Source organism: Pituophis catenifer, unplaced genomic scaffold (genome assembly GCF_029215685.1).
Source record: "Pituophis catenifer annectens isolate HBS135680 unplaced genomic scaffold, rPitCat1.0.hap2 SCAF_1, whole genome shotgun sequence".
Taxonomy (NCBI): Eukaryota; Metazoa; Chordata; class Lepidosauria; order Squamata; family Colubridae; genus Pituophis; species Pituophis catenifer.
Window position 1 is genome coordinate 121,523,507 of NW_027256881.1, and position 22,391 is coordinate 121,545,897.

The 22,391-nt window shown below is 36.1% G+C and overlaps 1 protein-coding gene across 1 annotated transcript in view; it reads left to right on the plus strand.

Annotated features, from left to right (window-relative positions):
- Positions 1-22,391, plus strand: part of EYS (eyes shut homolog) — an 871,663-nt gene that overhangs the window by 145,550 nt on the left and 703,722 nt on the right. Inside the window, exons 9-11 of the mRNA XM_070932259.1 lie at positions 2,657-2,761; positions 3,242-3,381; positions 15,433-15,596. Of these exons, the coding sequence (XP_070788360.1) occupies positions 2,657-2,761; positions 3,242-3,381; positions 15,433-15,596 (409 nt within the window). The remainder of the gene's footprint in view (positions 1-2,656; positions 2,762-3,241; positions 3,382-15,432; positions 15,597-22,391) is intronic.

Genomic DNA, 22,391 nt, shown 5'->3' on the forward strand with positions numbered 1-22,391 from the left:
ACCATTCATTTAGTGGCCATTTGAAATTACCATAGCACTGAAAAAAGTGACTTATGATTGGTTTTCACACTTACAACCATTGAACCCATCCCATGGTCACGTGATCAAAATTCAGGTGTTTGGCAACTGACATGTATTTATGACAGTTGCATTGTCCCAGGGTCATGTGACCATTATTTGTAACCTTCCCAGTTGGCTTCTCAGAAGCAATGGGAGAAGCCAGATTTGTTTGAAAACTGCATGATTCAGTTAAAAACTACACTGAATCGCTTAACAACTGTGGCAGAAAAGGTCATAAAATGGGGCAAAACTCACCGAACAACTGCTTTTGGGCTCAATTGTAGTCATAAGTTGAGGACTATCTATAATAAATTAACTTACATTAACTCAGTCTTTCCCAGGTGTGCCTTTCCTTTTCCACTTCCTCTTGAGTAGAATGGAGGGGACAAGATTGAGAAAACCACAGTTGTGTCATGTTAGGCAATTTCTTTGAGGGCAAGAGAGAATTAGAAGATTGTGCTTGTTTTTCCTCACATTTTAGCAAAATAGCAGAAGTGTATCATGAGATTGGTGATGGTGTGATGAATCTCACTGCTCAGTAACGGAGCTTCCAAAAAATGTTTTTTCACCCTGGCTCCAGAGTGATAGATTATATCTTTTTTTTCATTCTGATAATGACCAGTTCCATGGCTATATATCCATTTAGCAACTTTATATTATCTAAATCAGAGCTGTCCAACCTTGGCAACTTTAAGACTTGTGGGCTTCAATTCCCAGAATACCCCAACCAGCATGGCTGATTGGGGAATTCTAGGAGCTGAAGTCCACAGGTCTTAAAGCTGCCAAAGATGGACATCCCTGATTTAAATATATGGTTTTGCTTGTGTGACAAAGAATCCAACATCTAAAACATTTCTTTCCCTTCTTGTTTTTCGACTATCACAATTTTCATGGGATTAGCTTTTCATCGTCACCGTCACCATGATTCACTCAGCAAACTGTGCTAACTCAATTTGCTTTATCTGGTACCCTGTGTTCAGGAATAAACTTTCCTGATGATGATCATATACAATTTTCAAGGTTATATTTAGCGAAGGAAAATTAAGGTAAAAGGGGAAAGAATATATATACAAAAGGATGAAGGCTATTGCTGAGCACATTGTAAGCCACCCTGAGTCTCCGGAGAAGGGCGGCATATAAATCAAATAAAAAAAAAAAGTAAAACAATTTCAAAGTATCTATTTTCTCCACAGTCGCTCTGTTTATGTTCTACCTACTAAAATGAAATGACCACTGTTGTATTGCATAAGCAAAAAGCCTATCTGTTTCTTTTGTTGCAATTTCCTATTATACATCCTTCAGTCAAGAATGATAATTAGGTATCAAAAGCCATGTGGATTACTGTCAAGATCTCCCCTGACATTCATTTAATACTTAATCAGATTGTAATGCTGTAAATTATGCATTTCCAAGTAGTAATAAGAACTAAGGGGAAAGTATAACTTATCTTAGCATTATCTTGACTTCAATATAATAGGGGAAAGGTTCTAAACTTTTATTAGAAGAAGCAACTATATTGTCATGTGGCTATAATTTATTTCAAAGTATGATATGAATTATATACACTACAATGTTGTATATTCTATTAATGAAACTGAAAAGGGGTAAATATATATTCTTCATTTATGCCAGGGTTCCCCCAAAGTGGTCAATACTGACCCCTAAGAATTACTGAGACTATCTATTGTTGTTATTGTTGTTATTCTTAGTACTATTATTTAAAGTAGTATTAATTATATTTCTTTTCATGTAATAAATGTTTTGGGGTCAGTGAACAATCTGAAATTTCCTGAAGTTTGGGGACTCCTGATTTAGGCCCTGGGAACTGGTATTCTGGACTAAATGCCAAGTGTATTCTGTGTTTCATTTTAAAATATGCCATTTTCTCTTTTTGTCAACTCTCTGAAGTCCTTGCAGTCCTTGCAGATCTGCCCTAGGATATCCTCTTATTCTTGGGAATGTATTAAGAAGATAGGACTAGATAAATCAACTGGATAAATCCATCTTTGAGGACATTTAGTAATTATCATATTTTCTGCATTTTTTTTTCAGTTACCTTGTATAAAAGAAAATATTAGAAAGACCGGTTAGTTTGGGTTGTTTTTTCTTTAAGACATTTTATTGTTTTATTATTCTGGCTCTTTTGTACCTATGCCTAATCTTCTGGATTTGATATTTCTTGTTTGATAATAATATTCTACTGTTCCGCTTCTCCTAAACAGAACTCACTTTAGTTCTATTTTGCTAGACATAAAGAGATCACTCTTAATGACAATGCAAGATATGGGGGAATTCTTTACACCTAAGAGTCAGATTATTTATATAGTAGAAAGATTAACAGCAACTAATCATCAAATATTTGGATGGTGCCAGCATTTCAGTCTTAATCAAATCTTATCAGTAGGGATTCTAAATATTTCCACATTTTCTTCTTGCTCTAATGTTTGTTTATCCACCTGAAAAAAATCCTTTATGCATTTTAATGTTTCCATGAAAGATTTTGATGTTTAAATATTGAGCAGTTGAAATTCACTGTTATGATGTAAAGCCTCAAATTTAGCATTGCATAAAATTGTTTCTTTAAAATATTATTTAGGAACTTTCTGTGAGATGGAAATCAATGAATGTGACAGTAATCCCTGCAAAAATGGAGGCTCCTGCAGAGATAATGTAGGCCTTTATAAGTGCATCTGTCCATTGGGTAAGTCTTTTGTGGATAGTAGTTGTCTGCCTTTACTTTTTAATTTTGATTCAAATAAACAGTGTAGCAACAAAACCTTGAAAATGAAAATGTACTGTATATTAAGACACAAAGCAAACATTTTCCTGAAATATATCCCAGACAAGAGTAATATAAGAAATTTGAAGAACTGCTTAGAGGATGGATACATGCGCACACCCACACAACACAGCTACATGCTGCCTCAGGAATTCTGGGAGTTGAAGTCCACCGGTTGTAAAGTTGTCACACTTGCCCACCTCTTCTATACATTGAATCATTTCTGATTTCTTGTTTCCATAATGCTAAAATAATATTCCTTTCAGGATCCCATATGTACGTATATTCACAAGAAGCCAACAGTAATGCAACCACTGAAATGCTAAATTCAGTTAAAGTTTTAAGAAATCTTGAACAGATGTGGTCTTGTTTCTGAAACAAAAAAAAAATATTGTTCCATAGGATTCCAAGGTCAGCAGTGTGAAGTAAATATTGATCCCTGTTTGTTTCACAATATAACTTGCAACTCTGGAGCTCAGTGTGTGGACAAACCTTATGACCTGGCATATATATGCAGGACAGCATGCAAGGAAAATTCAGAGGTAAGGAAAATATAAATGGTGACAATTATTCTTCAAAGAGAAGAAAAATATGAAACAAATCCACCCAGAGTATTCTGTGATAAGATGGGTAGCCAATAAATTTAATAATAAAAAAATGTTGGAACTAAATATGCTATATGCTAAACATAGATAGACCTCGATTTATAACCATTCATTTAGTATTATCCATTTTCAACCTTGTATTAAAATGAAAGACCCCTTGATTTTTTTTTCTAACAAAATGCAATTTTCTAACAAAATTTGCAAGATATCTCTAGGAATATTTCTCCACCTGGCAAAGCTGGAATTTATTCTATACATTTTATCAGTTTGTGCTTTCGTATCTTCCTCATCCAGAGCCAAAAAAAGAAAAAAGAAAAAAAAGGTAAAACATTGATAAGTTTTCATCTGGAAGTTCAGTTGATGAAATTTCACCTTTGTCTTCTCTTTTCAGGATTTGTATCTAACATCTGAAGGTTCTGTCCCTCATTTATAGATCATTATGTACTAACTGGAAACCCAACTAAATGACATCACAGTACCAAGATATATTTGGCAGCTCAAAAGAGTCAGATAGATGACATAGACTTGTTGGGATATCATCAAGTAATTCCAAGGGCTGTAGATTAAGTTGCAAAGACAAATGCGTCAAAGAAAAGCAATCATTTATGTATTGTTGCCAATTAAACTACATATACATATACCTATGAAATCACCCAAAACAGAACAACTGCAGGAGAGATATTTTTTATAACTGAGAATGTCTGGCCTAATATGATCAATAGAGTTGATCAATATATAGGGGATCCCAAAAATCGTACCCCTTTATATGGTAATGCATTTACCAATGAGATATTTGATTTTTAAGTCTATTATTTAGTCCTGAATATGAAATAACCTATAAATCTTACACAGATTGCTTCAAAATATTTAATGCAAATTGTCTGCCATGTGAGAAAAATGTTATGCATTTCATTTATCTCTAACAGGGTAAATATCATTTCCCCTGGCAATATTCTGAAATGATGAAGTAATCATTATGGACATTTCAGCTAGTGAGTGACAGTGGAAGTGAAGGTTTTTAGTGTAATATTTGTAAGAAGTTCTCATACTTGCTTTATTTTATTTATACAGATTATAATGTACATTTATGTTAGGATTCTGGGCATTTAATCAGATGAATCACTTTTTTCTGAAATAAATGAGAAGAGAGGTTACAAGAATTTATGTTTTTAAGTTTTCAATAATACCAAGATTCTAAACGTTAATGGCATTTGCTTAATTAAATGAAAAATTGCTAAAAAAAATTATTCAGGATTGTATTTGGCACAATTATGAAAAGATTATCCTATGATTATGCTATAAAATATGTTGTATCATTAATAAACAATATACTGCATATTTCAAAAGAATGTGTCCTGCTTTCAAGATATTATGAGATTTACACAGTTTCAAATGTGGAGGAAACCATGGTAGCAGAAAACTGGTGAAGATTACCTATGGAACACTTTGTGTCTAGTCTAACAAAGAAAAGGACTGGGGTGACATGATATCAATCTTCTAATATTTGAGAGGCTATCAGAAAGAAGAAGGGAATAACTTATTCTCCAAAGTACCTGAAGGCAGGACAAGAAGTATGGATGGTTGTCAGTTGTGAGTTCTCCATCACTCCATCACTGGAGATTTTATGAAGACATTGGATAGCCATTTGTCTGAAATGATATAAGGCCGTGATGGCGAACCTATGGCACACGTGCCACAGGTGGCACGTGGAGCCATATCGGTGGGCATGTGAGCATTGCCCTAGCTCAGCTGTAGTGCACATGTGCGCACTGGCCAGCTAATTTTTGGGCCTTCCGGGCCCAACTGAAGTTGGGAAACCGGAGGTGGGTGCCAAGGCAGGGAAAGCCATTCTCCTAGGACCCACTAATTGTAGGTCCCTAGATGATGGCACCTAGAGCATGCCTTCTCTGCCAGATCTAATGCTGATGTAAGTGAAAAGAAGTGGTCCCTCAGATAGCAACTGAATGTTTTTGGTTACCCAAATAATTATCCAGCCTCCATTTGGGAATAGTTGTCCTCTCAAAGACTTTCACATTCATCCTATCTTCTGCACATTTTGCATTTATGAAGTCTGATTTGCTGTTGGATGGCAGTTTGAGATTTTCACAATTTGAGATACTAAAGGTAAAGGTTCCCCTTGCACATATGTGCTAGTCGTTCCTGACTCTAAGGGAGGGTGCTCATCTCAGTTTCAAAACCAAAGAGCCAGCGCTGTCTGAAGACCTCTCCATGGTCATGTGGTTGGTTTGACTAAACGCCAAAGGCACATGGAACGCTATTACCTTCCCACCAAAGGTGGTCCCTATATTTCTACTTGCATGTTTTACGTGCTTTCAAACTGCTAGGTTGGCAGAAGCTGGAACAAGTAACAGGAACTCACCCCGTTACACGGCACTAGGGATTTGAACCCCTGAATTGCCGACCTTTTGATCGACAAGCTCAGCGTCTTAGCCACTGAGCCACCACTTCCCTAGAGCTATTAAGGCACCTCTTTTGGCTACAATCAGTCCCTTTTGATTGATGAATTTACTTTCTTCTTGGATTCTGGCAACTGATGCAATGTGTCTAGCCCCATCACTGTGGCTATATATATGGCTTTTCTAATTCCAATCCTTCCGGAGTGCTTTTATTTCCTTTCCTGCTTTTCTCCAATACAGTGGCTGACATCCTCTTGATACCTTCCATGTTTCTTTATTTCTTTTTTCTTTTTGGCAGTGCAGAAAACCTTTAGGGTAGAATATCTTTGTTGGGTTCTCTGAGTATCTTGGCTCTGGAGCCTCAGTTTCCATTTCAGGAAATTGCTCTTGAATTGGAGATGTGTGCTGAATAGCTTGCTGGAAGACCTTTTAAACTCAATTTGTTGCTCATCTGAGCATGGAGAACAAAATCTATGACTTCACATTTATTCTGTTGTTTCCTTTCATCAAAACAAATAGTGCAGTGCAGTGTTTTAATACTGTGTGTAGGGAAATCTAGGGTTCTTTATCCTTAAGTATTCTAGCTGTGCCCCTTTTTAGAATTTCCTGCAATTCCGTTTTATCCTCTTCCATTTGAGCATGTCGGCATAACTTTATTGCCAAGCGTTTGTCCTAGTCTGGGCTTCTTCCCAAGCCACAACTCCCAAGCCACAACTCACAGGGAATTTAACTTTAATTGTTTAACTTAATTTAATATTTAAAACATTTATATGGCTGCCAAACTCAATGAAGGTGAGTTTACAAAAAAAAAAAAAAAAATCAACAAAACTATTGAAAAGTATACAAAGCCACACTATATAACCTTACAGTCATGAAATAACAAATGAATTAAATAAAAATGTGATCCAGGGATGAATGACACCATTATCCAATCAGGGTTCCAGTACATCCTAGGAATGTAGTAGAAGGGCCTGGGAAAAACAGCCTGGGAAAACCATATTCTTTGTTTTATGTTTTATGTTCTATATGTCAGAAGGAACCCAATGCCATAAAAATGTTGCATTTGTTTATTTTACAAATAGGTGGCTGTGTTAACAGCTTCTTTCCAATATTTACTTCCTCATTCTGCATGATTTCAATTACAAGTTTCCCTTTCTGCTCTGTCATTCTATTCTGTGGTAGAGTGCATTGTAGTCTTATGTAACTACTGATGAAGGCACCAGGTTAGAAAATTGGGAGGCTGTGAATTCTAGTTCTTCGTTAGGCATGAAACCTGGCTGGGGGAGTTTGGGCCAGTCATTCTCTCTCAGCCCAGTCCACCTCACAAGGTTGTTATTGTGGAAAAAAATAGGAGGAGGAAGGAGTACTGTGTACTTTCACTGCCATGAATTACCTATAAAGTAATAAAGTATATATAGATAGGTAGATAGATAGATAGATAGATAGATAGATAGATACTGAGATAGAATGAATGAATGAATGAATGAATGAATGAATGAATGAATGAATGAATGAATGAATGGTTATTCAGCCATATTATCTTACCATGGGCTGGGAAAATGGTTAAGTTGCCTACTGGTGAAATCTGTTGTTTCTCAAAGCCACACATTTTTTTGAACTTCTGTAATACTTGAATTCCTACTGAGCAATTAAAAACAAGTAAACCTAGAGTAATAATTCATAAAAGTCAGTACGTTTCCATCTTACGTAATGGCATGCATTGATCACAGATGTCGCTGTGGACCAATTCCAGCGGATTCTTTGTCCTTTTATTATATTTCTTTTTTGTGCCTTATAGAAATCAAGGTGTGGCCCTTTTATTTTTATTCAGAAGTACATGTTGGCTGGGCTGCACATCATTACAGTCTAGGTCCTTTTGCTCAGTGCTTTAATTTGGAAAATCTGTGTCCATCCTTCTGTGACAAAGGCTTAAATGTTTCCCGTGGTTGGACTCTTCTACTACTCTATCCTTATTCCAATTAGTCTATCACCTTACATGGTGCCTTTTATATCTAATTTTACATTTGGAGTCAGGGTAGCAGCAACTTTGCTTCACAGCCTTTTGGTGTAATACATTTTGCTGAGAGCAAGAAAGACAATTTGTGGCTGCTTTCTTATCTCTTATTTTTATCAATATTTCTGGCTATCCTCTTAACTTTTAAGTTGCTTTATCATCGTTTTTATTTCAATCCCACTGATCCTTTTTCCATTTTTATAATAATTGTATTAGGGCTTACAAGTATAAAGATAAAAGACTAGCACAAACTAAAAAGAATATAAAAGGTAATGAAAAAAATAAAGTACAAAGAGATAGAAAAAAGACTTCTCCCTGCTTCCAGACAAGTATGAACAACTTCAGTAACAGTAACACTTTTACCAGTATTTCAGGGGGGAAAAATTAAGCTATTTGTCATCACCAATCAATAATCAAATTGTAAAAACTTATCATTCAGTCCTAATTAGCAAAAGCTACTAGAAACTCAGATAGATGATAGATAGATAGATAGATAGATAGATAGATAGATAGATAGATAGATTAGATGATAGATAGATAGAGATAGTGAGATAGAGATTAGATGATAGATAGATAGATAGATAGATAGATAGATAGATAGATAGATAGATAGATAGATAGATATAGAGATAGATAGATGATAGATAGACAGATTAGATGATAGATAGAAATATTAGATGATAGATAGATAGATAGATAGATAGATAGATATAGATAGATGATAGATAAGTAGATAGATAGATAGATAGATAGATAGATAGATAGATAGATAGATATAGATAGATGATAGATAAGTAGATAGAGATGGATGGTGGGTGGATGGATATAGATATAACTTTAATCAAATACATTCATTCTGTATTTTGACTTATCACTTTCTCTAAAAGAAATAAAGCAAAAATATATCTCCTCATAAACCAACCTTTAAAGCATTGTTACTCAGTCCTAGTTAAAAAAAAAACAGAAACCCCAGCATTTTTATCAGAAATTTAACCCTAATAAAATAAATCCATTTTTATTTATATTTATATGTTTGTTCTGTTTATTTTTTTAAATATTTTTTTTAAATAATTCCTTCAGAAAATATGTCACAAATCTATATCATTAGATAGATATAGAGATAGAGATAGAGAGAGATAGAGATAGAGATAGAGATAGAGATAGAGATAGAGATAGAGATAGAGATAGAGATAGAGATAGAGATAGAGATAGAGATAGAGATAGAGACAGAGACAGAGACAGAGACAGAGACAGAGATAGAGATAGAGATAGAAATATTCTTTTTCCATTTTTTCCCTTCAGCTGCCAGGATGACTTACTGTAGTCTGCTTTCTGTTTAATCATCTGTTGAAGAAGTGATCTGAGTGTGTTCTGCAATAGCTGAAAAGCACCATCCATCATAAACTGTGACAGCGTCAAAAAGATGACACCCATGTATTGACACCATCATGGAATTGCTTCAGTTAGGTACTTGCATCGAAACATCTGATGCAGCCATGCAAACAGAAGTATTTGAATGATAAAGATCCACCATGGACTAATCTCCTATTTTGCATGCAAGACTTCAGCTGGTTCAGTCACACTTATTTCTATAATCCAATTTAATTAAATATTCCTTTGCTGATATTAAAAAGCACACTGAAGAAATATTTTACCAGAATTAAAAGGCACTGAACCACTTGGATGCAGAAAGTTCATGCAATGTGTCAGACATCCCTTGTAGCAACCAGATTGCAAACAGTTAAGCCTAAATGCAGTTTTCTCAGAACTTTCATTAACTAGAATTATTTGAAAGAAATCAACACTGAAATCCCACAAATTACTGTGTTTTCAAGGACAAATATCAAAGTCAAACTTGTGTCATTCTGGACTGGAAGTAGTTAATCCTGAAAAATAACTCTAGGAGCTCTGATTAGTTATATTCCTTAAGAAGACGAAGGTGAAAGTTAACACAAGAATTTCAGCAAGTACTCTACTTTCAAATGACATATGAATACAAATTAAGTCAGTAGTTTTGAGTCTTTTTCTTGCATTCTTTCTGTGTAAAAGAGTAAGATAAGGAGACTTGTTTGAAGGAGGGGCCGGATCACATGTATTGATTGCTCTGGAGATGGCTTCTAATCAATGTGGGAATAAATTCTAGCCCATTCATATTTCACATCCTGTTTTGGCATCCAATATTAACTTTTTTGGCTATGAGGGATCATGGCCCAGAAATAGGAACAAAGAATGGCAAACCAGAAAGCAGAAAGGGAAAAGTCTTTATACGCAGATGAAACATTTGTGATTTTTTTTTTTTTGGATCTAAGCCCAAGTTTTCATCTCAAGTTATTGGTAATTAAAATTGTCCCAATGAGATCTTGACTAGGAATGAAATGTAGGCTATGGAGAAAGAGTCATTTTCAAATATCCCCTTTGCCCTCACTTCTTTGGAGACCTTGTTTACAATCTACGTTGCATGCATTTAGATTGAAAACAATAGTTTTAATAATTATCAGGGGAAGAATATTTCCATATTTCCTAGTAGGGGATTCATTTTGCAAGCTTTGATCAAGCTGAGGAGTGTTTTCTATGAGAAACAGTCTAGGCATAATTTCAGAATTTAGCACTAATGGAATAGCAAAAAGATTCAATTTTAAGGTCAATTTAAAACTTAATCAAAGACAAATTAAGACTGCAGATTTTTGCCAAGAGTTGTTGTTATTACACATCTCAGTAGCATTTTAAATAGGTTTGAGTCTCAATCAAACTGAGGGAGTGAAAAGCAAATTATCTCCACCTGAATCACCCCTTTCTTTAATACTCAACTCATTGATTAGAGGAGGCAGATATTCCTCTTACATATATCTATTAAACAGTCCTGATTTTTATTGTATACAGGTTCTCTTAATGGTTTAGATGAGTCATTTCTCAGCTTTTTAAATCTATAGACCACTAACACTAACAAGCATTATTAGGAAGTTTCAAAATAAATATTTATCTACCACTATATTCACACACATACCTTATAGCCAATATATACATTTTATATTCATCCAAGATTCTGGAAAATCAATTATGTTGCCTTATATGTTTTTTTACCATATCTTTTTCTTTTATATATCACTAGTTAGAGATAGATTGGTGTAATGCTTAAGGCATCAGACTAGAGACTGGAAGGCCATAAATCTAATCCTGTATTAGATACAAAGCCAGCTGGGTAACCTTAAACCAGCCACTGTTTCTCAGATCTAGGAAGCAGACAAAGGCCAACCATTTCTGAAATCTTGCCAAGAAAACTGCAGGGACTTGTCCAGGCAGTCAGCAGGAGTCAAAACCTGACTCAAAGGCACACAACACACAAAATCTGACTCAAAGACACAGAACACATAAAACCTGACTCAAAGACACACAACACACAAAACCTGACTCAAAGGCACACAACACACAAAACCTGACTCAAAGACACACAACACACAAATAGGCCAGAAAGGAATAATGGATGGAAACTGATCAAGGAGAGATTCAACCTGGAAATAAGGAGAAATGTTCTGACAGTGAGAACAATCAACCAATGGAACAGCTTGCCTTCGGAAGTTGTAGGAGCTTCATCACTGGAGGCTTTCAAGAAAAGATTGGGCTGCCATTTATCAGAAATGGTGTAGGGTCTCCTGCTTGGGTAGGAGATTGGACTAGATGACCTACAAGGTCCCTTCCAACTTTGTTAATCTATATCAGCTAATATCACTACCAAGTGGTTTTCATACTATTACATTACATGAGTAACTTAACTGTCCCCCAAATCTCTTGGTTTCTGGCTTTCTTAAATCATGTCGGAATGAGAAAAATAGGGATTGCAGATCATCTCATTGTTCTCAGGCAAAACCAATATGTAGGTCAGGAAGCCATAACATGGTTGGAATATGTTAGCCTAGCATATTGGTCCAGTCAGGAAGCATGACCAGATGGACTAATTCTACTTTATTATAAGGTTACATTAATAGAATCTTGCAAGTCTGAAAGTACTTTTATTCCTTCTTAACCTTACAACCTCCCAAAACTAGGAAGGGTCCTTTCTGAGACATTTGCCATGCCCATATTCCTTTTGCAGGCTGATCTATCTCTTCTCCCACAATTCTACTAACTGCAACTTTTCTCCCTCTCTCCCAAGATCATTTCCACATACACAACATGATAAAGCAGACTGGCTGGCAAGAGAGATACAAGGCTATATTTTTTCTCTTTGCTTATCCAACCTATGTGCTGAATATATGCAAAGAGAAGCTTCAGTGGAAGAAGTTGAATGTAAATTTAAAATGGGAGGGAGAAACATTCATAGCCTGCATGATGCTGAGAACACTACCTGAAAATGAAAAGGATCTGCAAGCTCCAGTAATAAAAACCAAAGAGCATAGCAAAAATGTGACTAAAATTAAATATAAAGAAGATCAAACAAATGACAGCAGGCACAACTGCCAGCTTTATGATTGATTGATTACTGAAGTCTTCGGAAAAGATACTCAGATGCAATGATGTGTCTATATCGTCAAAGATCAGAATTGTAAAAGTAGTGGTATTCACTGTGACACTCTATGGAAGTGAAATTTAGACTATGAAGAAGCAGGATAAAAAAAGTGTTGATGCTTTTGAGCTTTGGTGTTAAAGAAGCCTCCTGAGAATATAACTGAAAGTCAAGAAAACAAACAAATGGATAATTGAACAAATCAACCTTGAGTTATCTCTTGAGGCACCAATTACCAGGCTCAAATTATCTTACTACAGATATATTATACAAAGACCTAGTTCTCTGGAGAAGGCTGTAATGGTGGGAAAAATGGAAGGAAAGGAAAGAAGACAATGAGAATGGATGGATGGATAGATGGATGGATGGGTGGGTGGGTGGATGGGTGGATGGATGGAGTCCCAGTGGTAAAGGGTACTCCATTGGAAGATCTGAAGGACCAGATTAGAGATAATGGAGAAATTGTGATAACTAAGAGTTGGTACATAATCACTCTAAAGACTTTCTGGCACATGAAAATTTTCCTTACCTTTTACATGTAGCAAAAAAACCCCTCAAATTGAGTACATTTCAGAGTTTTAGCAAAAAACTAATAAGAACATGCAATTTCCCGTTAGTTTTGAATGGAACAAAAAGAAAATTGGTAACTGAAATCATCAATAAATTCAGTGTACCAATTACATCACTACCACAGTCCTTGCAACCTTTGGCCACCTAAGACGTTGAAGGGAAAATATCAGCTCTGGATGCAAAAATAATTGCTCAACTTTTAATCATGATAGATTTTCCTTCTCAAAAGTAACTTCCCTAGAGTTCCATGGAATATAGACTGACAGATGTCAGGTGATCATGAAACAGCTGCAAGAGAGTTGACAGAGCATGTTTCAAACTTGCAACTACTGGAATATAACAAATATGTGAACACCAGCATTTTTGTTTCTAGAAACTTTTAAGAACGAAGATGATAGAACTGTCATGAAATTTCAAACAAGTGGCACACTGATTGAAAGAACTTTTTCCTTCTCTTCCAGACTTATCAATTGATGGAACAGTATCAGAAAAATAAAAGAGAAATGAGGAACACTGGTTATCTTACCAGTTCCCACTGCTGAAGTTCAAAACAAGTAGTTTATGGAATTTATTTTCATAGATGCAATGACTGACACTAGCATTGATGAGGCAAGACAATGTAAGATAAGCAGTGGCTACATCTATAGGCAGCAGATCCATGGTTGCCCACACTTTTAGAAATGAGTAGGACAGTACAAACATTTTAGGAGATAGAGAACTGAATTGACCTTTGCCATCCTAAAACAGATTGTATGTTCAAAATGATGTCTTTGAAGTCCACTGAAGTCCATTGAAGAAGTACCATTTTGTAGCCTTTATTCAGCAGCAATCTTAAAAGTAATTTTGTTTGTTCAGACTATCCACATTTTGCCTTAAAGCAAAGGTGGGGAAATGATGACTTTGACTTGTGGGCTTCAACTCCCAGATTTCTAGGAGTTGAAATCCACAAGTCATAAAAGAGCCATTGTTCCCCAGCCCTGCTTTAAAGGGTGGCCAGTGTTTATATGGCACTTCAACTGATCTGACACTAGCAATGTCTGGCTGTGTTCCTTGGATAACTAAGTCAATTTTCTTCTGGTTGGACTGTAGTACAGCTCAAGCTGCAAAAGTTTCTGAAACACTGGAAATCCTGAGAGCCTGGAGCCACCTCATTTCTCTTTTAGGAACTCTTAAATCCTCCTGAACCTGGAGTTCTTCCATAGATTGCACAAAAAATATCAACTAATCAGACCTGATATTCAGCCATTTAGTTTCTAATCAGGAATCTGATAGTATCTTTTCTGACTAACACATTTGCAAAAAGGCAGAAGCTTTCATGAGCTGCAAGTCACATTATCAGATGCCTAGAACTGACATCTCACAAAAGCTTAGGACGTTTAATAAAAAATTGTTAAATGGAAAAGGTGCTTCCGGATTTGAATGTTCCACCATCTGTTACAGTTTCTAATCACTTTTACAATTTCTCTGGGATGTTTGTTTTGATTTTTAATGCTGGGTGTGATCCAGAATAACAGGGATGGAAGGGAATTTAGAAGTCTTAAATCCAACATCCTGCTCAGGCAGGAAACCCTATATCATTTCAGTCAATGGTTGTCCAATCTCTTCTGAATCCCTGCTTATCTAAGCAGCAAGCACCTGCTTCCAGCCACTGGCCTCAAGCAGAACAGAGCAGTAACTGCTGCTGCTCCCTTTCAGATGTTCAATCTTGGTAACCATAATTTCATCTCTTAAGAAAAGTACCTGACTGAAAAACTAGTGTTATGGCATCAACACATCTTGGCTGAGTTCATATCAATAGCTCAGACGTTTCGGACAATGATAAAAATAAATGCCTACAGTGTTCTACTGCCTTATTTTTCTTCTTTCTTTCAGAAATGTGGACAAGTGGATTTTTTTTTACTTTAGGAAGATGGCAAACTGAGGGACAGAGTACCGATGGAATTATTATTCTCCCATTGGTTGGCCAGAGGAAATATTGTGTGTGATGGGCTGCTAATATGACCTTGCCTGTTCTCAGTGTCGTGAGGAGAGCAGGGATAAAAATGATAGAATGGCTAATTCTACTTTTTTTTTTCCCAAGAAACCAGGGAGTGAAAACAATGTTATGTGGAAGGGTTACACCAAGGATGCACCTTAGGAAAAAAAGATAGCCAAGTGCCATTTTTAAACAATTGTTTAAATATTTAATTCTACTCTTCAATGACTCCATCTCTCTCTCTCTTTGTCTTTCTCTTTCTCTCTCTCACACACACAGAGAGAGACACAAATATTCACAAATACAAAGAGAGAAATAGAGGTAGAAATGAGAGAGAGAAAAGAAGGATTCAGAGGGACGGATTCACTCTTCTGTGATGTATCTTATTATTGATGAAATTAAATTCGCAGGAATTTTCTTCCCCTGCTGTAATGTATGTTATGAACATCCTTAACCTCAATATTGTAACGACAGAAGCATTTCCTGGACTCTGTGTAATTCTCACTTGCAGCCCTGTGTGAATGGAAGATGTTTCCATGAAGAAGACAACCAGAATTATCTATGTGTTTGTGCGCCTGGGCGGACAGGACCTACATGCCTGGAAAATATTAATAACTGTGAAATGAGCTGGTGCCAGAATGGAACTATTTGTGAAGATGGAATCAATGAATACAGGTACTAACATGCCTTCCTTATGGCAGATTTCTCCATAATCCTCTGGGATGTTAGAAGGCATGATTGAAATACTGTTTTCCTCCTGCTGCTTTCAACTGCTATTAAAATGTCATTGCCGTTGCATTTATCCTCTTCACTTTCTAAAATGTTATGGGCAGTAACTTGCAATAAACATGGCTATTTAAGTAAACAGATTGATTATCTAAGTCGTATTTCACAGACATACTTTATTATTTTTTTTTTTAAAAGCATTGATTTAAGCAGAAAGTAAAGCAACTAAGGTACACCACTAATGAATATATCTGCTCCTTCTAAGTAAATAACATTAGCTTTTAGAAACAGATTTTACTTTGAGTTACAGCAGCTTAAAGACATTATATGGTAATAATAATAATGTAAAAATAAAATAAATAATTATAATAATTTAAAACATTAAAATGATAAAAACTGTAAGATCTGAAAATTTAAAGTTTATGGCATAAACCAGTTGGGCTGATGATTATGAGCACACATTGGGTGCCATACCAAAAAATATTGGATGAAAACCTGTGACAAAAACTTTCCTTTGTGAAGTATAAAAGTCCAATTCTTAGATCTGCAAATAATAATATTTTTCTAGGTAAATTTGTGGATATTGTAGTTCTTCTAATTGATGCAATAGTGTCTTACTTTATCATAATCTTAAAAAGCTCACTTGATTTAAAAACAGTCACCTTGGGTCATTTCCATATAACATCATTCTTGGGATCAGTCATTCAGAATATGTACTTCATGGTTGTTAATTGTTCACACATTTATTCAATCTTTGTCAGAGTAACTGAAGTTGTCTGTGATCAGATCATCTTCTTCACCATGTTTTTATTCTCCATCTGAAGATTACTATAGATCTTCTCATTAAAAGAAACGTAGCATAGTTCCAGTGTTAAATTATTTTCAGGAAGGGATGAGGAAAATGATTTATATTTTTTGTTGGTTTTATTTTACTTTAATGTAAAAATATTCCAAATAATAAGTTCATTTACTGTTTAGTAACATTACTTTACTTTATTTAGTAACTTTATTTACCCTCTGGCCTATTGGATTGAGTACCATGTACACTACTGCTCTATTTTTATTGTCAGTTTCTAGCCAGTGTCAACCCAAAATTTTTCATTTAATTACCTAAGGATGATACAGTATTATCCACAAACTCATTAGCTCCTATTCTCTTTCTCAGCATTCAACTGAAAGATTAGCAAATATATTTATCTTCCTTTCTTAATGCAAGGGAAGCCCCTTCCTTTTGTACACCTGTTTTGTTCATCCCCAGATGTTACCACATAACTTTGCAGAAACCACAGAATTGCATGAGCTGTAGATAAAATGTTGGTGGGCACTCTTGGGATGTTTTAGGTCATGTTCAGTTTTTTTAAAAAAAATAATTAATTAGAAAAAAAATCAGAAAGCAGCTAGAAGAACAAGTCTTTTGTGACTTTCTGAAACCAGGATCACCATGTTGGAAGTAGGCAACAACTTCTCCCATGGAAGCCATTTCATAAGAAGTGATCATGGTTTTGGAAAATCACAAAATACTCATTCCTCTAGCTGCTGTCTGATTTTATCTAATTAATTAAAAAAAACTCTGGAAAAAAATCAATTGGGACGGGGAATCTGGGACACATAGAGCGAAGTACCATATTAATTAAGAATGAATATGATAATCTCTTTGATCATTTCTTATCCCCCTACTTATGAAACTGACATCCTTCGCTGGGAAAAAAAAAACCTTAGGCCTCAACTTACAAGGTTCACTATTTTAAATTTTAAAATAGGCTCTAAAGATTTTTCTCTATCTCTCTCTTTCTCACATGCACGCACATATGTCCTCATTACTGATGCACTTCAACGTAATTTGATTTTATTAATTGCATTATAGATCATTACTTCTGCTCATTTGACTTTATTAGCATGTTTCATTTTAAACAATACCAAAATTAAAAAGATAATTTGAGTTTTAATTGTTATTTCTTCACCTTAAGGATCTTTTCCTGAAAGTGAAATCACAAATCCCCCACCAAGAATGAATAATAAATGAATGAATGAATAAATGAGCAAGCAAGGGCTAGATAAAAATGCTTAATTTATGATAACAGGTCAGTGACCTTGTTCCCAATTAAGTCATCTACACGGGGAAAAACAAATTATCAGTTCCCGTGTGAATTGTTTGTAATGTGGTATTCTATTGCTTGGTAGCACAAAATAAAAATGCAAAGTAGCACGCCTTTCAACTAGAAGTCCAGATCTCTGTTTCCAGAAATTAGTGACTTTTGAAATAATTAGCTGGTTGAGCCATATTATCTTGATCTTACTGATTCCACTGTGATTTGCATAGCACATATTTTTGCTAGGTTCTGCCTCGGAGCTTTTGACACTAACGCGAATTAGAAAGCAATTCAGATTGGTTCAATATTCAAAGGAGGTTATTGCTCTTCACTTAGTTTATTTGGAACCAAGTGTTCACATCCAAAATAGAGTTTTATACACTTTTGTTTGATAATTTCAAGAATGTCAAAACCACAATGCTTTCAAAGCCAAGCTAAAGCATGAAATTCTACGGTGATAGCCATGTTGGGGACTTGATAAGGTTGGCTTTCATTGTGCAAAAATTTCAGTAGCAAACTAGGTAGGATTACCAATGGTTTTACAGAAGGGAGTAGACCTCACTGTTTTTAACGTGTACCAACTCGGTCAGAGTTGTAATTTATGTATTTGTTTCTGATTGGCCTACCTGGCTTGGTTGGCTGCATTGTTTCATTTTAGAGTGCTCTTACCTATTATATTGGTTCTCACTTATCCATCTGTTAATTGCTGAGTGCGTAATAAACAGGATATTTGTTTCCTTCTTGGACTTTTGTTTGCTTTTGGTATAATTTACAGACAGGGTATATTTAGCAGCATTATACATCAGAATCAGGGGTGGTATTCACTTACCTTCGCTACCGGTTCACAAATGTGAGCACGTGCATGCGCAGTTCATCAAAAATGGGACGTGATGATGTCCGGGCGGTGGCTGGAGCCTCCCGCAGCCGCCGCTATAGGTTCGCCCGAGCTGGATAGAATCAGCTGAATACCACCATTGATCATAATGTTCAAGAGCCACAGTGGCGCAGTGGTTAGAATGCAGTACTGCAGGCTATTTCTGCTGCCTGCCGGCTGCCTGCCATTAAGCAGTTCGAATCTCACCAGGGTCAAGGTTGACTCAGCCTTCCATCCTTCCGTAGTCAGTAAAATGAGAACCCAGATTGTTAGGGGCAATACACTGACTCTGTAAAACCGCTTAGAGAGGGCTGTAAAGCACTTTGTAAAGTCTAAGTGCTATTGCTATAATGCTCTGTTACACAGCTTTTGTGCAGTACTAAAATAATAATAACATTCTAACATTTTTCCCCCCTGCAACCTTTGGCAGCTGGCACTCCTTATGATCCAGTTTCTTGGGAAAAACAGTAAATATTCAGTTCCCTTCAATCTATGCACCTGAACCTGTTGCAGTTATTGAATGCTAAGCTCAGGTGAAGGGCACTTCTTTTATTGCACTGTGGCACACATTAACAGTGTCATTTTATCCATCTGTAGTCTAGTGTAGTCGTTATTTTTTGCTATGATTCTGAGCTCTGTCCCTGAGTAGGTTCCATAGGTGAGATTTTCATGGCCCTCACATTAAAATGAGATAAATATGTGCAGTGAGGCAACAGTGCACAAAATCCCATAAATGCCAGAGCAAGGTCTAGCTGGCTATGTTCATGTTCTGATCCCCATTAACCTTCTGCGGTAACAACGCAGAGGAGAAATCAAAGCTGGCCAAATTTTATGAGTCCACACCATTAATCTGGGTTACAGATAAAGATGTCGACCTCACCAATATTTTGTTCAGTTTCAAAGCATTTCTGAATTAGCAGGGGCATGGAATGCAAATGTTTTCAGCAGCCTTTTACATGAAAATGGTCATTAATAGGAGTACTAGATCTGGGAAGCAAAAATAGGAATAAGCTCTATATGAGAACAAAGAGATTTTTCTGCATTTCTTTGCTGCTATCCATTCTACAACCAAGATATAATAGAATTTAGAAATACTAAGTATACGTATATATGTGTGTGTGTGTGAATTTATATTTGCTGATAAAGAAAGGGAGACTAGTATAGATCTATTTCAAGCTATTTAGCTCTCATCAGCTAGTCATACCCTTATTCGGATTCAAACTTGGATTGGAGCTGAAAGGCAAAAAGGAAGCAGTATGCTCCTGCCCATATTGGGGTAGACCAGGTGCTTCAATAGAAACACACACACACACACACACACACAGTTTTGTAAATTGGCAAAAAGGAAATACACAGAGATCTCATTGTCATGTAGTTAATGTTCCAATCAAATAAGAACATAATATTTTAGGGCACTCTCTCATAGTCACAGTTAAGTGCTTTTCATAGTTTGTAAGGGGGTACATATGTATGCTAGCATACATTGACTCGCCCATGCTGCTGAGCTGCATTCTTCGTCAGCAGGAAAGCCAGCAACTTATGGGTCCTCCCAGGTTTTATGTGAGACAACTTAAGAAAGGTAATTGATGGATTTCCTCAACATCACCTACCATCAGGAAAAACAATAATAATAACTAGTCACTCTGAATACAAGAGTTGACAGATGCCTCAATGATCTGTCAGAATTTGGTAGGTGAACTAAGAGAGGGGCTGGTCTGCTGGTAAAGTGTCTATGGAGATTCTCATTCATCCAGGTCATGGTTGTCCCAAAGGTGCTTTTTCAAGTGGCAACTGGATTTTCTTGGGGCTTTTTGAAGACGTTTCAATGACTCTCTGAAATAATGCAAATAACCAGCTGTCTGCAAGGAATATAAATCCTTCCATTCCCCACCATCCAGTCAGAGCTGAAGAAGCTTCAACTTCTATTCATTTTAAAACAGTTCAAAGTTACAACTGAACTAAAAAAAAAGTGACTTATGACCATTTTTCACATTTATGACCGTTGCAGCATCCCCATGGTCATGTGATCAAAATTTGGATGCTTGGCAAATGGTTTAGATTTATGACAGTTGCAGCATCTGAGAGTGATATGATCACCTTTTGCAAACTTCCAACAATCAACATCATTGAGGAAACCAACCTAACAACCATGTTGCTAAATTAACAACTGCAGTGATTCCCTTAACAACTGTGGCAAGAAAAGTCATAAAATGGGGCAAAACTCACTAAACAACTATCTCGCTTAGCAACAGAAATTTGGGCTGCAGTTTGACACCTTGCAACCAATGTAACAAGTTAGTTATTCATCCTGAAGTAAAATAAAATTCATTTATTTCACTGGTGATAAAGAATGGTCAAGGTGTCCGTGTTGAAATGCAAATATATAGATGAAGAAAAAGTAGTTCTTGGGGGGAGGGCGGAATAGAATTGTAATGCTAAAATGATGAGATAACATAGTGAATTTGATCCCATCGGCCCAGCAAAAAAAAAAATCTTGGGCCTGCTGCCTGGACGCCTTGTAGAAAGCTGGCAACAGTGGTGACAATATGTGCCAGCCTATAGGATGCCTCTTGCAGACAGTGTTTTGGGGAGCATTGCAATGATTTTATTATTTTACTTTATTTTATTTATTTGTCAAGAACATAGTAGATAATATATATAAGTATATGCATGAATTGAATACATAAAATAGATACAAATAGAGAAAACATTAGGACAGGGATGGTAGGCATGCTGGTGCTCTTATGGACGCCCCTTACAGACCTCTTAGGAATGGGGTAAGGTTAAGAGTAGACAGTCTAAGGTTAACATTTTGGCAGTTTGGGAATGAAACCACAGAGTCAGGTAATGCATTCCAGGCATTGACCACTCTGTTGCTGAAGTCATGTTTTCTGCAATTGAGTTTGGAACAGTTCACTTTAAGTTTGTATCTATTGTGTGCTCATGTATTGTTGTGGTTGAAGCTGAAGTAGTCATTGACAGGTAGGACATTGTAACAGATAATTTTATGAGCTACGCTTAGGTCATACTGAAGATGGCATAGTTCTAAATTTTCTAGGCCCAGAATTTCAAGTCTGGTGGCCTAAGATATTTTGTTGCAAGCAGAGGAGTGGAGGACCCTTGTTGTGAAATATTTCTGGACATGTTCGATAGTATTAATGTCTGATATGCAGTGCAGGTTCCAGACAGATGAGCTGTATTTGAGAATTAGTCTAGCAAATGTTTTGTATGTTCTGGTTGGCAGTGTGATATTACCGGAGAAGAAGCTACACAAGATTAAGTTTACAACTCTTAATGCCTTTTTGGCAATGTTGTTACAGTGGGCTTTGGCACTTAGATCATTAGATATGAGTACTCCAAGGTTCTTGACAGAGTGTGGGTCATCTACAAGGTCATGTCCACTCAGCTTGTATTTTGTGTTCTGATTCCTTTTGCCAATGTGTAAGACAGAGCATTTGTTGGTTGAGATTTGGAGTTACCTTCAACCATTCCAACACAAAGTCAAGGTCTTTTTGAAGGATAGCAGCATTGTTGGTGGTGTTAAATATTTTTACATCATTGGCGAAGAGAATGCAGTTGCTTATAATATGATCACAAAGGTCATTTATGTATAGTATGAAGAGTATTGGTCCTAGAATGCTGCCTTGGGGGACACTGCTATTAACAGGTGCAGGATTTGATAGGGTGTTCCCTATTTTGACCACTTGTTGTCTGTTTGACAAGAACACCCTATCCAATTATGTAGGGGTCCGGAGATACCATAGGATTTTAATTTTAGAA